The sequence below is a fragment of the Telmatherina bonti genome (assembly GCF_933228915.1).
Source record: "Telmatherina bonti genome assembly, chromosome: 19".
In the NCBI taxonomy this organism is placed as follows: domain Eukaryota; kingdom Metazoa; phylum Chordata; class Actinopteri; order Atheriniformes; family Telmatherinidae; genus Telmatherina; species Telmatherina bonti.
In genome coordinates this window covers 20,271,755-20,289,080 of record NC_136617.1, presented here as the reverse complement: position 1 = coordinate 20,289,080, position 17,326 = coordinate 20,271,755, and the positions used below count along the sequence as shown (strand labels likewise).

General features: G+C 38.7%; 1 protein-coding gene across 1 annotated transcript; it reads right to left on the bottom strand.

Moving 5' to 3' along the window:
* Positions 1-1,674: 1,674 nt before the first annotated feature.
* rbm24a (RNA binding motif protein 24a) lies at positions 1,675-12,101 on the bottom strand. Its single transcript, XM_079258327.1, has 4 exons — positions 11,709-12,101; positions 10,140-10,263; positions 9,925-9,979; positions 1,675-4,150 (listed from the first exon to the last, which is right to left on the bottom strand). The coding sequence occupies exons 1-4, from the start codon at positions 11,874-11,876 to the stop codon at positions 3,802-3,804; spliced, it is 696 nt and encodes a 231-aa protein (XP_079114453.1). The 5' UTR covers positions 11,877-12,101; the 3' UTR covers positions 1,675-3,801.
* Between the last annotated feature and the right edge of the window lie 5,225 nt (positions 12,102-17,326).

The window sequence follows — 17,326 nt, the reverse complement described above, 5'->3', positions numbered from 1 at the left end:
TATAGACAACCTTACAGAGATGTGTGTGGAGTAGCTCCACCTAGTATATGTTACTCTGCAGGTAGATTTATAAAACATAAATTATAGATATTATTTCATGAATCAATTGTGCAAAACATAACAGACATTGATCAGTAATGTTCAGTTTGTTTTGTTTCTTATAATTTCAGTGGATAAATTATTTTCAAGCATAGGCCCAAAAAAGGGCCCATGATGGGAACTGGTCTTTTCTGAGAAATACAGTAAAATACTGCACCATAAATCCAAGATATTCAGAATAAAACGTGATCACAAATGCAGGAAAGAATGGTGACAAAAAGGTGGAATCATAAGACTTAATAAAAAATAACCAGACTTGTAAATGGATAAAAACAATAAAGATGACAGAGTTTTTTGTTGCTTCTTGCAGTCAGTTGCTCCTGTTAGAGTAGACAATGTCTTCTTTCAGTAATACACACAAGCAAGTACTAATCTTTGGATGATTTCCTCTACTTCTAATTTCACCATTCTCTAGAAAATATCTTAATTTTCTAATGTTGTATGTATTTTTTATCTTGTACTGTTGTGTGACTACAACAAGCTTAATGGCCGTTTGACTGACATGCTAATACCCCACTAATAAAAAGCTCATTCTGCTCTGATTGGTCAGCTGAGAGTTCAAACACTGCGGCAAATATGGTTGTTCATATTTTACATGTTTTGCTCTCAGCACATCATCTAGAGCAGGGGCAGGCAATTCTGGTCCTGGAGGACCACAGTCCTACATGTGTTCAGAGTTTCCCCGTTGCAACACACCTGACACCTATCAGATTTAAGTGGCAGACTTGTGCTGATCTTAAAGTCCAACGCTGCACAAGCTTGCTAATTACCCATTGATTTGAGTCAGATGTGTTGCACTACGGACTCCCACAAGTCTTGCAGGACTGCAGCCCTCGAGGAACGGTGTTGCCCATCCCCTAATCCGGGAAAAAGTTTTTGCAAAAGTTTTAAAAAGGTTGAATGGATCATTTTGACAAACAGGCAGTGAGAAAGTACAAAAATCTATACAACACGTGTGTGGCATATTAAAAACACGGACACTGCCCTGAACAAACTCCTACTCCACCATAGACAAGGTTTCTCATGAATTATCAAATAATCAGGCTAAAACAACTTTTATTCTTGTTCTTTTCAGCTGGAGAAAACAGACAACTTTCTCTGTTGTATCATGTAGAAACCTCAAGGCAGCAGGTTAGTCTTTGTATGAGTTGTGCCAAACAAACCATGAAGCGGATATTATATGGTAATGCAGAAATGTAAAGGAATAGCATACTGGACCACAAAATTAGGCATTTAAGCTAGTTAGCAGCATTGTTAAAGAAGAAAAATAATCTCACATTGTGCTTTATAAAAGTGCTGAAGAGAGAGAAAAACAACCACGTGAAACCATGGTATGATCTCTATAACAAAATGGGGTGTGAAGAAGAAATATACCTTACATGTGGAGAAGGATCACAGAGCAAACACATAAAGTGAAATGAAATTCATTTTTTTTAAAAACAAAAAAACACCATACTCTTTTTTTCAAATATAGAACATTTTATTCCAATTTGAGTAAATAATGTGAAAATCTGAAGTAAAGGTTTTAATATCAACAGGACCTTCGCTTTTAAATTGCAACATTTTACAAGCCTTCATCCAGTGACAATTAAAAGCTTCTTCAAAAAGTTTTTTTTTTCATTTCATTTTTCATATTTCCCTTGTAAGAAAGAGTTCAAGTATAAAAATTCCCAACAGTGTAAAACAGCTGATCTGATGTATATGAAGCAGAAGAAGCACAGCTACTGAAACCTTGACGACAACCATACATTCTAGTAGAGAAAAGCAGCATTTTTGCTTTTTTTCTGTCAAAGTTATTATTTCCTCTTATCTAAACACAGAAGCACGATCTGTATGCAAACAGGCTTGCACTTAAATAAAATTCTTCCATACAAAAGGCATTAAACTAAAATTTAATGTCATGTACTAAAGAATCAAAAAGATTTTAAAAAAAAAATAGTACAGTGCACATAACAGTATTTCAAATAACTTCTACATTAACATTTTTGGTTGAGTATGTTAATAATACTTATAATAAAACTAATCAATAACTTATATATGCCTTGAGATGAGTACATAATAATATTAATACAGTACCGCCACTAAGTCTCTACTCTCAGAGTGTCAACATAGTTAACCCTCAAAAATAAATATCTTAAATAGTAGATTTCTTTCTTTTTATTTATTTATTTTTCTTTTCATCTTAAATAGCTGTAAAAATGTAAGGCACACAGAACAACATAACATCAAAGAGTAAACCCCCATCGGCACCCTACCCCACCTGGTGTTCTTGACAGACATGAGGAAGGCCAGTTGTTGGGGTGGCTTTGGTGAAAGTGTTTGTGAGTGTGTACCTGACACCAGACTGCAGCAGCGCAGAGGTGGAAATGCTGACAGCGGCAGCATCGCTGAATGACCGGAGGGGGAGTGGGGGCACCCACCGCAGGGCTCTGTGTCGGGTGAAAGGGGTGTAAAGTTGGTTCCCAAAGGGCTTGGCAGGGATTAAAATGTGACAGCTCAACAAACGAGCACAAGTGATGCGTTCTTTCCAGAGAGATCCGTCTGTGTGGCACTGGAGCGGCTCCGTCCACCCCCCCACCCAACAGCAGCTGCTTCTCTCTCTATTTTTTTCTTTCTCACCATCACAGAGATACATGACTGTGCTGCCTTTGTCTTTGACTGCTATGTGTGCAGCTCTGGATGTATACATGTGAGTGAAATGTTGAAAAGCAACAGATTTAGTGTTTCTCATTGTCTAAAGCCAACCTCTCTTCTTTTGTTAGTGCTTTGTTTTGTTTGACTAGCCCTCCGACCCTACCACTGCACCCCCCCAACCCCCCTCGTCCAAGAGGCAAGTCAGAGTTGATGACATTTTCAGTTTTTGGTTTTTTTCTTTGTCTTTTTTTTTGTCTTTTTGTCTCATGGTGATTTGTTTACTTTGCATAGGTCAAGAGGTCGAGACTCAGTAAAATAATAGAAAAAAGGGACATTCAGCATCAGGAAGATAAAACGGTAGTTCTTTAAATGTGTGTGTCACAACGAGATACAAGTCTTTGACTTCCTGACAGAGGTCACATGACAAAAGCTAACATATTGGAAAGGGTTCCATTTCCCTGATTATCAGAAAATATTAACTCCAAAAAAATGCACTTTGAAAGACAATAAAGAACAAGCAGAGCCCTCAATGTGTAATAATAACAATAATAAATATAAATGTTATGAGGGCATTAAATAACACTTGTAGAACACAACAAGTGAAAGAAAGGCATTTTTCCCCTAAACTAACGTTAAAGACAGCAATAGGACTTAAAGGCTTAGTTAACACCGACAGTATACCAACCACTGGGATTAGTTCCTGTATTTTCCTCTAGAAAAAAGTACTCTACTACAATGATAATAGTAATGATAATAATAATCATAGTAATAACAACAAAAAAAAAAAAAAGTAAATCATTTTCATTATTTGTTCTGCAACTTTTTTTCCTTTTCTGCTTTTTTTGGTTGAAGCACAGCAAGTTGGAAAATTACTGTATAAAGTTCCCACCTCACCATAGTCACCACTACCATCACCGTAATCCTCTTCTTTTTAAAGCAACTCTGCTTTGGAGATGTTGCCCACCCTTAAAGCCACTCCCCCTTTCATTTTCTTGTCTCCATACAATGACTCTGCTGTGGTCATGGGAGGGCCTCCTTCCTCTTCTTGCCCGACATTTGCAGTGGATGCTATTGCATGCGGTCAGCTTGCAACTGCTGAGCCTGGTACTGGCCAAAGGCAGCGGCTGCAGCGGCAGCTGATCCAGGTGCTGCAGCAGCTAAAGGCTGTGGGACAGCATAGCCATAGCCAGTGGTAGCCACATAGCCTGTGGTAGCAGGGGAGGCTGCGTAAGGATATTGCTCATAGGCGGCAGCAGCAGCTGCACTGGCTGCAGCTGAATACTGTGCATAGGCAGCGCCGGTGTAGTCGATGTAAGGGGAGGAAGCAGTGGCAGGTGCAGCAGCTGCAGGCTGCACGTGAGGGATGACCACGCTAGGCTGAACAAAGGCTTGAGGGTACACATAGTGGGCCGGGATGCTGTGGGGCAAACACACACATGTCATAGTTAGTTTTACTTCAGTACCAAACGTAGAATATTACAGCAAAAGCCCCCTATTCCCTGGAAAAAAAAACACCCTAAAACCCAACTCCATCACACTGCGGCCAAGCGCCCTCCCACCACCCAGTCCAATTAACCAGTCAGGGACACCAAAGAAATGCCTGCTAGAAGAAATTAGGACAATATAGGGTTGCCAAAATAGAAAACTGTAGAAAAGATGGTTGTGTGGCGAGAAAAACTTTGGGCACTCTGGGCTTCTCAAATCTGCTAAAAAAAAAAAAACAACACAGGTATATTTACTTTTAGTACAAATGGTGATTTTTACCTTATTTATTACCTACAAAATAGTAAAATGTATTCACTTTTTGAAGTCTATTTTGAAATGTAGAAACAACCTACGGTGAAGCAAAGGGAGGTGAGATTCAGCAAAATAAGGCAGTTGCTGATCCGTAACCTGCATTTATGAGTCAATGCATGTTGGAAGGCCAGTGGTAGAGATTGGGGATTGCTTATATTACCAGGCTGTGGCTGGGGGTGCGAACAGAGGAGATGAGCCTCGGGATGCATTGTCAAAATGTCACTGCCACTTTGACAGCTGGACAGTTTTAAAAAGGGCCACTGCTGGCCATTTCCCCCTCTGTATCAGGACAAAAGCTGCGAAGGCAGCGGGGGTAACTGGGACTAGGCTGTGCTCTGACAGGGATGTTTCGATTAAATAAACAATTCTGAACAATGAGCGCATTCTGCCCTCCATGACATAGCTTTATCCCATCCAACAAACTCTCTCAAGGCTGGAAACTCAGTTGGACAGAAAACATGTGAGGATGATGAAGGGTATTTGAAGGGTTTGAAGGGTATTAAGCATAAACTTTTAACTAATGAAGCATAGATTTAAGAGTTTGACGCCTTCTTCTTCTGAGTAAAAGGAAACTTCTTCTTAAGAAAATGAAGGAAAGCTATTGAAACCTGATGTTCACTACAGAGTTTGAATGTAAAAACAATAGTGCAGTTACAGAAACAAAACACGAAAGAGTAGAAGGAAGGATCTATCGTGGCAACCCTATTGTGAGCACTCCACTATCCAATCCAACTCGCATCTCAACCCAAAACAATAGAGTGGGAGAAAAACAGCAAAGAGAAGAACAGCAAGTCATCAGGGAATAAAATAAAATAAAATAAAATAAAATAAAATAAAATAAAATAAAATAAAATAAAATAAAATAAAATAAAATAAAATAAAATAAAATAAAATAAAATAAAATAAAATATAGTTTATCTCACTACATTGATCACAACACATCACAATACAGTTAAGGACAAAAACACAAACAGTGGAGGTGATGACTATGAAAGAAGGCATGATAAAGAACAGTGTCCCTGTTACTGAAGAGCAAAGCGTAATGTTATTATAATCAACACATAAATCAGGTAAAAACACGCACACCTCCACAAACACACATATATACATGAATATTCAAACTAGAACCATTTTTGCAGGCCAGTATCTGTTTTGGTGTTTACTTCAGTGAAGCTAATTGTAAAACCCTATGAAACAACATTTTCTGAAATCATGTGACGGCAAAACTCTCCTTTGAAAGCTGCTCTAATGAAACTCAGCAGGTCCAGGCTGGTTTTCAGGTTGACTGTACATGACACCATCCCCGGTGTCCATGCAGTACCGTAACCATTATACCACCTATTAAGGTTCGCTGGACTTCTTCAACATAAACACTAAGTAGCACTGTTGATAAAATAAGACTAATACTGTACAGGAAGATTAAAAAGAAGGCCCTAGTCATAGAAGAGGCACATAATTTAACTATAAGGTCAATGCTTTTTTCTGTTTTGCCATTATGCCATTTTTCATGCTTTTCATTCTTTAACATATTTATCAGGCCATCAAACCAAAGTCAACTGCACCACCATGTCATCCATCACTTCTCATTTATTTACTCTTTTATTGGTGAGTACGACGTCTGAAAAATTTTTTATAGTCAACTTCTAGTTTTAACAGCAGTTCAAGAAATAAATTTCATCTACGGATCCATGAATGTAGTTCTGTGAACAAATTTGAAAAACCTGAAAACATTTTCTCCTCATAACAGCTTGAGTTTATAAAAAACATTTTGTAAGCGCTCCTTGTGGTAGTGGATACTTCATGGCCTTTCATTCACCTTTATGGGAACAGGACTCACAGGGGAAGAAGACAGTAAACAATCAGCTTTAACTCGTACAATTTTCCGATTCAGTTGCCTCAGCTCTCTACAAAGTTGACGGTAGGAGCTGCGACTTTGACAGATTTTAAGTCAAACATTTTTTAAATGGACTTCCAGTGACATTTACCTCTTTTCACCCAGTTCAGTGCTTGGCACTGTCTCTAGCTGTATGGCCAGAGTACCAGACAGACTTGCAAAAACATACTCACGCATGACATAAGTGGAGTTAATGGCATGTGAAGCAAAGCCCTGGCTGACCAATTGGTTAAAGCTTGCTTAAAAACAAAAAAAGTCTTCCCCTCTAGGGAGATGGTGCTAAAATAGGAAAATTTAATCTGTCACAGTAACTTAGTGACTGATCTATGCGGGCATGCTGAAAATTTAGTGTGCCCGAGTGTTCCTCTCTGTGTTTTCATCAGGTCTGTTCATACAAATCTGCAGTCGTTTAAGACTAATTAATCAAAAAGTTGTATTTGATGGTGCATGTGCCAGCCTGCTGTGTAGAGGGTGACACATTATGTGTGACAACTGTCATGGCCTGTAAATGTCACATTTACAGGCCATTGTAGGCAATGCTATGTGTAACAGATTACCAAGGAACATGGTAAAGCACTACTTTTTAGTAATCACATTACTTTTCGTGGTAACTAGAAATACTACCGTATATTGCTTTAGCTTTTTATGTAATCCATTATTTGAAAAAGGTTTTGGAGGCTAAGCAAAGCTCCACAATGCCAGTGATTTTGCCTGAGCTACAACCCCCATACCAACATTGACTAGCTATCAGCACTGTAAAAGTCACCACTCTTTGGGAAATGAATAAAGATGTTGCTGGTTATGTGGTGAAGGACCAAAAACTGTGATGTCACTATATTTTATTGAATAGATCATCATTAAAATCATTCTAATTGGTTAAGTATCAGGCCCCAGACACTTAATGTTTATGCATTTATTTATTTATTAATTAATAAAGTGCTATCAGGGGAGTAGCATTTGCTGTGTCTGTTATTAGCCCAAAGAACTTTGTTTTATGGTGTATTATATAGACTATGTGATGAGGGAGAACAACCAGTTCAAAATGCTATTTGACTTCATAACCTAAATCCACCAGGAATTGCAAATGGGTAATGCAAATGTAACTTCTAACAAATTACCCTACTATGTAAGTAGCACAGTTACTAGTTATAAAAGTATTATTACTCAACACTGTTTGGTCACAGATTAGTCATTGTTCAATGCTTTGTGTGATACCTTAACTGATTACGGTGTATGGAAGCTTATGAAGAAAAGAACACACCAGGTGCAACACTATCCAAACATTAACCAAATCATAAAGAGCTTTGGAATAAAGTATAATAAAATATGGACACTCAAAGGTCTGAAAGAAAAGCCAATGAGATAAGATTTTTTGTATAAATAGACTCTCTTTCAAAAGTCCCAATTTCTCTGAAGTTATAATGATGGTCAATGAGTGCTACTATTTGACTGTGACTTTGTTAGACACGTCATTCATTCATTTGAGAAGTGTGGCTTATTTGTATATTTATTCATCAAATGGCCTGCCTTTTCTGACTGGTTTCTGTTTAGGTGTCTGGTAAATAAACCAAGCAGTTTGGGGTGAATACCTAAACTGTAAGAGGACATCTTGTGAAAAGAAAATAAACTATTTTCTCAAACTCAAGCCCCATTAACAAAAGTCATGCAACTTTATTCCTGTCATCCAGATTTGAAGTCCAACATTGGGTCACCACACTAACCAAAGCACATGTAGCTTTTATGTCTGAGTACTTTGACAAAACTGTAGTATTTGATGCCCGAGATGGAAACAGGTTGGAGCAGGTAACAAACTAGCTAGTTAGTTGTAGCATAAATAGATGACAATTTGGTTATGAATGCCAGGCAAATTATTTGATGAAAGTGCTCTTTTTTGTACTTGATGTAAATTTGTGAGCAATGAATTTCCACATTTCCTGACAGATCCTCATATTCCCATGATGGAGAACTTGTCTATAAATGGGCATGTAAAGTCTGTACCTTCTTACTTTAACACCCACACGGCCCCATTTAAATGGCCAGTGCACTGCTTTTATATGACACAGAGACAGCGCCAGAACCCTCAATGTACCCCCCTCCCAAAACACACACCAATACAGACTAAACTCAGAGCTTCATGCGACTGCAGCGTCAGCATTCGGGGCTTTTGTGCGACACAATGGGCGTGCTTGTTTTCCTTAACTCTGCGAGCCCATGTGACGAAAGCTCGCTGCGAGAGAATAAGAGAGAGACAGAGACATCCAGACATTTGTTTGTCTCACACTGGAGACTTTGGTGAGCTGAGCTGAATGAGTATGCATGTGGATGCATAAAGGCACACACATACACAATAGGGCCCCATACCCATATGTACCCGTGCGATCGGATGCACCCACAAAAGCATGTGCAGCTCATATACTAATTTACAGGCTTGTCATTCATTCATCTACCTTTCAAATACTAATAAACCACATGGCCCTAAGAAGAACCAAGAGGATTTTTTTTACAGACAGAAGTGAGATGTTTATTGTAAATATGTTTCGGTTGTGACAATGTGAAGAAACACTAGGATTATGAGTTGAGTACAAATGAGCAGTGATGGATTTGGTTATTGGGGAGGGCGTAAAGTGTGCTAAATCGGAGCAAAGTTAGGGTAAAAATTTAACTTCACACAGAAAAGTCACCAATCACTCAAACAAGACAGCCAAAAAAAAAGAAAACAATAAACGAAACAATAACCAAAAACATAAAACAGCACATCCTGTTAGATAAGATCACAAGTTAAAAGAAATGATCAAATTAACACAAAACAAACACACAAACAAAAGCATTGCTCCTCTTTTGCAAAGTTGACAAGCTTCCATAAAAGAGAAAGAACACCCCATTAGTTCAATCAATCCATTTTTTCTTCTTTTTTAACTAAAATAAGAAAGCACACGGTTTAGCTAACAACACCACTTCATAACTGCACACAAAGCTACGTTCTATTCAAATACAATGGAAAAGTCAAAATAAAACCCACGTACATGCATCTGTAATCACCATTTTGAGAACTTGTTTGTGTGCGTATGAGTCTACAGGTAATTCCCTTCTCTGATCTGTGATTACGCTTGAAGGACTATTCCACAAACCAGCACAGTTAGCTTAAGCGAGAGCGAGCCTGTCGGACCAGAGAAAGAACATTGAGTCAGGCTGCAAGTTTCCATCTTTAATCCACTTAGCACGCACTCTCACACACAGCTATGTATACACACTTAAACACACTGTTTCAAAACAGGAAAATCAAGGAGGGCAGTTTAACTGATCTTATGCTGGATAAAGATTAGAAATGAAGGTTAAAGTCCCTTTTTATCTGCTCTCTGATTATCATCTATCACAATCTTTTCTTTTGAAATGAAACATAAAACACCAGAAGTATCACTTCATCTTTAAATCACAACAATAATTACATCTGTTTTAGTTTAACAATCCTCTTAAACACATGTAAACTCATCAGTCCTTACCCATAAGGCCTCTGGATGAATGCAGGATGAATTTGGGGAACACCAAAGGTAAAACCTGCAAAACAAAATTTAAATTCAGTGAAAAATCCTACAAACAAACACAACGAAGCCCCAATTCACCAAAGCACCAACCTCCTAACCTGTTTCTTCATCTGCAGATGCAGAATTATCTACAAAGCAAACATGCCCTAAAATGAAAATGAAGCTGTTTTCACCTGGCTGCATCACACGAGGCTTGGCCCCTAGGTAGGCCAGGTTAACATTAGCCTTTCTTCCATCAATGATTGGGTTGGGGTCTTTGCAGGCCCGATCTGCAGCAGAGCGATCTGCCATCGTCACCTGTATGGATAAGAAACAGATCACTCAGGCAGGTGTTTAAGAAAGGCTGAGGTTTAATTTTCCTGCAGAGTCCACACCTAACTTCACCAATTATTATAAACTGATTGCATATACATGCTTGTGTGGTTAAACAGACGACAAATTTTGTAAGTAGATGTGTGTGTAGTCCTCTTTCTTTGGGTGTGAGTGTGGATGTCCAAGTCACTAAACCTGGAAAGCATTCAGGGGAACTCCAACTTTCATCACCTGTGATGAAAATTGGAAAAAAAGTCAGGCTGACATGGCTTCTGAAAGCTCCCATCACAAGATTACTTCAACCAGATCTTCAGTCATAAACTTTCTTGTGAATAAATAATTTAATAATATTAAAGCAGGACTTCAGATTATAGAGCAGATCATTTCATTTTAGACAGTGGGTGTAACACTGTGAGTCAAGCTGAAGTCAGGACTTAAATCTAATCCTGAAATCAGTAAGGTAAATAAGGGACAGGACATAATTGATCAATTAATCCCCTTTTCTCTTTGTATAAGTGAGCAAATAATAAAAACTATGTGTAATAATTTGCATAGGTAACTGTCTATAGGTGCTTATTCAAAGAATCTGGAGATGCTTTTTGTTTGTTTTTATAATTACTTAACTTAAGAGAAAATGATAAGACAATAAAGAACAACTGGATAAATAGTCTATGGATGTAGTTGAGAAGACACTATGAAGTGGATGAATCAAGAACAATCAAAGCAGTTTAGTTCCACAATGAAAAGTTGCTTCTAATGAACAAATGGAACAGTTTCTTTTGCAGTGCCATGTGTAAAGTTTGAATTTTAAGTTAAACAAATAAATTAAAATATAAAAGCCTCCCTTCTGATCTTATCAAAGTCTTTAGGATTTGTTAAAATAAAAAAAAAGTGCAGCCCTTTTGAATTTACATTTAGGCAATACATCTGGTTTACGTCGATGAATCAAATGTGGGACTCAAGACAGTGTACTCATGTAAGAAAAGAAAAATATGACAAAGTATTCTAACAAGTTAGTGCAAGTTGTTTTTTTCCTATGCAAGCAGCGGCCTTGCAGATAATGAAACCATGACGCTTTTCTCAATCTGCTCTGCAACATCATGACATTGCCGTGAGGTTTCTGTCAGCCCACCGCAGCTGTCAGAGAGAGGGCAGCGCTCCGAGAAACGCGTCAGGGCGCATACCAGCGCGCTACAAGTTGTGTGATTGCAACAGAAGCCAGTGACAAATATAAGAGTGGCCTTCTTATCAAAACATAAACACCTCGTGACCGAAGGCTGATATTTCAGTTTAACTTTGTCAATATGCTGTAAGAGACAGAAACAGCCCAGCACAGTGGCAAATTCAATCAGAGGACAGGAATTTAATTACACGCGCAAAATGACTGAATATAGTTCTGCGTAAATGTGAAATTATGAGGTGATACTTACAAATCCATAACCTCTGGACTTGCCGGTTTGTCGGTCGGTAATGACAACCGCTTCTTCAATCTCACCAAAAACCTCAAAATATTTCCTGAGACTTGAATCTGTGGTGTGGTAGGGAAGACCCCCGACGAAAATCTTCGTGTATGTCGTGTCCTTTTGCGTGGTGTGCATCGTTAGTGCAAAATACAATAAATAAAAAATAATTACAAAAACGATAGTGCAAAGTCTCCTTATCTAGAATTCTTTGGGTGAAGATGGAGAGATCAACTGGAACTTGTTTTGAGGAGAGAGAGGAAAAACTCAACAGTGATGACGCCTGGAGGTAGGTTTTTCTTGCGAAGTTTAAAAAGGCAGTGACATGGAGCGGATTGTCCCAAAGATACCATCAGGTGCTTCCAGCTCTCCTTCCTTAACTCTGCTGTCTAACTAAATAGGTTTGGGACCCATTCCTAAAAGCGTTGCCTCAAACTCCACCCAGTTGTTGATTCATTGCAGCCCGCCCACCAGCGCACAAAAACAGCTGGGAAACTTCGCTCCACATTTGGAATACTGGAGTTTCTTCACCATAAAGATTCAGGGCTGGAGTTAATGGAATCAGGTTTAATCAACCATTCCCTTTGGGTAAAAGAAGAGGAAGTTACTACCTGGACTGGAAATATATACCTGTTGCATGCTTGGCCAGAGCAGACAGGCAGTTGCAGCACTGACACTGGCCTGGTATGACTCAGTCCAAAGTTGATCAAATTTGTGGTAAAGGTACACAGCGTAACTTAAACTTTGATCCTGCTTTCCCACCAGGAGATTTATCTGTCCATCCATTCATTCATTCATCCATCTATCCATCTATCCGTTTTTTGTTTAAATCATAGTAGGAAGTTATGAGCCCCTAGGTTTGGATGTGACCAAAGTAATATACAATAATGTACCAGGCTTGTCATATGTAGCTAAAAGTACTGCTATTTGCTGGTCAACTCTTATGGCTCAAAAATTACATATAACAGGGACAGATCAGGAGAAATTATAGCTGAACTGAAATGTGAGAATCGAACTCTGAGCTTTTAATTACTCAAATAAATTGTCAGGATGATCTGTGTCTGGCCTACAAATACAGCTGGACCTCTGAATCTCCATGTGAATAGCAATGATGAGTAGTTCACCTTCAGTAATGTGAGAGGGAACTCCTCTGTTAATCATTTATTACAGCTTGCTTCTGTGAGCACTCTGCTGCTACATTTACCTGTCTCTACAAGAAAGGCAGGCAGTTGACACATTTGCATAGGAAACAAAGTTAAGATGTGTTGTATTAAGAAGGTCAGTTTTTGCATTTACAGACTAGATATTACAACAGCAAATTATACCGAACCCCTTGAAATTTATTCACTTGGTTAAATATTCACAATCCCAATCTGAAATCTTCAAGATAAACATCCAACATGGGCCCACAGACATTGTCTCGTCCATCTGAGTGTAAGCTGTTGCTACAGGACTTCACGTTACAGTGACATGCAACCTGATGAAGTGGTGTCCGTTCACTTGCTGTTTTATTAATGCAGCCACACACCCTTTAATGTCCAAGCAGTCATTCGAAAAAGGGGTACCTGGATCAAGTTTCTCAGGCTCAACAATGGGGGTCTGGTCAGGTTGCGTACTCTTATTGTCTCCGTTCATCTGCGAGATGTGAATGCGCTTCATACTTAAACAATATGGAGGTCCTTTGAAAAGTTTAATTTATCCTTTATTTGTAATTTTCTATAGAAAAACAAAGTTTTTAACTGTGTCTTGAAAAATGTGTCAAAAACCCTCTGCAGAAACGTAATTAGTGACTGTGTCTTCAGCGGTTTGATTTGCTAGTTTAAATTAAACATAAATATTTCCCATAAAAAATATCAAAGTGGGGAGTTTATTTAGTTAACACATAAGATCTGTAAATTAGTGTCACACATTAGACTTTAGCTCACTACTGGGTCAAATCCTCAACTGCAGTCTGTGAAAATACATATAAAAACAACTATGCTTTAGTTGTTCCCAAGATCCTTTTAAATGCCTTTTTATGGGATTTGAATAAAGAGCTGAGCAAACAACTTTTTTTTCCAGAGAAAACAATTACTGTTAATAACTTTTATTTATAAGAATAAACCCTTAAACTCAGCTGTTCACATTTCCTCACATGTTTCTCAAAACAAAAACACATTTTCATAGCTTATTACAGATTACATACACTGACATCTGAGTGTTGTGCAGAAGTGTAACCCTCTGAAACAGTGCCATCTTGTGTCTAACACAACATCTACCTACACATGCAGTTAGACACAAAAGCATGTTGTAGGCTCTTTTTCTCAGTTCCCTGGGGGAAAAAAATCTCAATGAAATCAGTTTGGTTTGTTGGCAAAAACATGAAATCATGTTTAATCAAGCTGAGGTAAATTACATAACAGTAAAAGAAAACCCTCACATTTCTTTGTCTGGATAGCTGAGCCGTTATATCATTGTAGCAAGAGCTTCTCCAGCAAACAGGCAAGTAACTTTCACTTTCATCTGTGAGGCCTTTTAATTTGTTCAAATAATATTTACATTTCTGACAGATAGTTTTTACATGTTTAAATAGGCTACTTAGCTGTGCAAAAGGAAACACTTTGGCTACCCTCCTCTTGCTGCAACCCATCATAGTGCTCATTATTGGCTCATTCATGAAACAAACTAAAATATTTCCTCTCTTTCGTATGGATGCTGAAAGCTAAAGTCACTCTCCAGCTCCCCAGAGACATCTCCTGTTAGCTCCTCTACCTGAGTAACCTCCCTTTCTTCCTCCTTCTCACCAACTTCTCTTCTTTTATCATTGTTTTCTCTTTCCCCCTCTCCTCCTATCTTGCTTGTTCCCCTCACTTCCTCTTGGAACACCCTGCTGTCACCGCCAGACTCCATAACCCACTCTCCTCCCTTAGCTGGCTCACGGGGGAACTGATGTTGGAGATTTGGAGGTTGAGTTTGGTCCAGGGTGAGAGGCAATTGTAATAACTCCACAGGAGTGAGAGAGAAGTCCTCATCTTTCTCATTGCTGGAGATGGCAACAGGGCCACGAACACGTGATGACTTTGTCCTTAAACGTGTTTTGAGCTTTTCTTGTTTGAGCTGAAAAAGAGTTTTAAAAAATTAGTTTGTGAGAAAGTGTGAATGATGATGAAGAACAGGTGCTGGGATAAATAGACAAAAACACAAACTGTACCTTGCGTCGCTCCTCAACCAACCTCATCTTCTCATCAATTTCTTCTTTGCTGTAGAGACTTTGAGCCTTTTTTGTCTTTAGAGACTCCAGTCTGGCGGGAGGCCTTCGCATGATGCCCACCTTTTCATCCAGCTAGTAGACATGTGTGAAAACACACATTATTTATGTGGTTAAACTTTGTTTTTCAAATGTGTATATGTTTGTTGACATATAGTGGCTGGTGGAGCAACTTCTCATTTAAAATATAGTCTCATTTGGTTCTCTGTAGATCTTACTGCAGCGTATTCTCCACCGCTAAGTAATAGGGAGCTAAAAGCTCAGGATTGGGGAGGGTTAGATAAAAACCCTAGATTTGGCTGAACTCTCAACAAAGCCTCTGACTGATGGTGGTTCATCACATGACACATAACAGATGGATGGCAGAGAAAAAAAAAACAAAACTAAATTCTTGACATTGATAAGAACCAGTGGTTCTGTCATGCTGTCAGACAGCTGAAAAAAAACTGACCTCAGAGTACAAGCAAAAAAGAGAAGATTACATTACATAATAATTGTGTCTCTTTTCATCACTTTTATGTGGTGTGGTTAAAATCTAGTAAATTCTCCTAATGAAAGGCTGAGTTCTTTCAGAGTGTACACTTAGTGTTTTATGTTTCGAATTTTATCATTTCAAACAAGTTTCTAATTTCAATTAATTAATTTTGTGCATGTTTGATGATAGCTGATTATGTGAATGTCATCATGGTTTGGTCTGTGGTTATTGCTGATGCTGGAGGGATTTTGTGCAGCATTTTGAGAATCCAACTTGCCACTGAATAGTGCACATAACTTATCTATTAACAAACCTCTACAGGTTGTCTTCAGTATAACTCAGTGAGCAATTCGAAATCTTAACATAAAGCTTGTTAATGTATGGCAATAGTTTTGAAAATGTGAAACTCAGCACATGATTTTTAGAGATGAATATATTTGTATGTAATTTTAAAACTTATGTAATCAAGTGATTTTAATTTAATTCAAATATAGTGTATAATCTCATATGGATACTAAGCCTCAAGAGCCTCCTGAAATCCCACTTGCAGTGGATAACTGGCTGATCGCTGATTAGACACCCACCATGATGCTATAGGCAGCCCCGCTGGTCTTCTCTCTGATCTGTTCTTCTGGGATGATTCCATGGCTGAGCAACTCCTCTAGGATCTCGCAGGACTTTTGCCGCTCCTTTGCTGGGCTGTCCTGCTGCAGCAAATCTGGAGCAGCTGAAATCAAACCAATGCAAGATGTAGATTGTTCTCTCTGCAGTGTGATGAGGTCTGATTCACTCATTTAGTTGTTAAGCCGCATACTCACCGTTGTGACTAACTCTGTCTGCCTCACTTTCAGATGTTAGAGGAGGAAGTTTACTGGGAATTTCTCCAGTTAATGCCAGGATTTCTCTGTTTTCCATTACCACTCCGCTGTCTGTGGTCACCTTTGACACAGCTGACTCTCCACGGCCATCAAGTTTGCTTCCTGTTTCATCCTGGTACCACACAGCCACAAAATAAATGTAGAAAAACATTATGGTGACATTGATTTGGATCACATGAACACTGTAGCAATGTTGAAACAACATTAATTATACTGCCTCAGGTTATCTGTGTAATACAAAAAGCACTTTTAATGTGCTTTAATGTCTCCAAGCCACTGGAGACATTAAGCCTACCTCGTCGTTGTTCGCCTTCGTCAGCGGGTGGACCACCGCGTTTGTGGAGCTTCCGCATCCCATCTTCACCCCAAGACAGCGCGATGAAGTTAAATTCATAAATGTACGGCTCAATTACACATCAGAGTGTTGTTTTTACCCCTGTCTGCACAATAACTCGTATCGTCTTGCATTCCTTTACTCGGACACTGCTGGTCTCCATGGACCCTGCGCGTTGCTAAGGCCCGTTGCTACAATAAATCTGACCTGGTTAAAAAGGTGACACAGGAACAAACGGAAACAAAATACCTGGTCACACCTGCGAGATGTAAAGGTCATGTTTGATACTGCAGGTTAAACCGTGTTACGACCCCAAACCACAAAGACATGTATGGGGTCACACTTGACACCGACAAAAAGTGGCGGAGATAATGTTTTGCCGACGTCCATTTGTCTGTTAGAAACGTTACTCAAAAGCTACTGGCCTGATTTTCTTTTTTTTTTTTTTTTTTTTAAATTTCTATTTTATTTATTTATTTTCCTGAGAATGGGTCTTGGTCTAACTTGAATCACATCGGATGACACTCTAAATCTATAAAATTTTTAAAGGAGTCTTTGTCATTGCAGGATAGGGTCATTTCAGTATATAGCCTATATGCATACAACTCCACAGTGATCAGGGTGCTTGGTCAAAAATACAGACTTTCCCAAGAG

What these genes read in the sequence shown, in the direction of transcription:
- rbm24a (XM_079258327.1), bottom strand. Translation starts at nt 11,876, where the DNA reads ATGCACACCACGCAAAAGGACACGACATACACGAAGATTTTCGTCGGG. An exon ending in AGTCCAGAGGTTATGGATTT is followed by an intron (nt 10,264 to 11,708) that starts GTAAGTATCACC and finishes TTATCCATACAG; the next exon opens with GTGACGATGGCAGATCGCTC. An exon ending in GCCTCGTGTGATGCAGCCAG is followed by an intron (nt 9,980 to 10,139) that starts GTGAAAACAGCT and finishes TTTGTTTTGCAG; the next exon opens with GTTTTACCTTTGGTGTTCCC.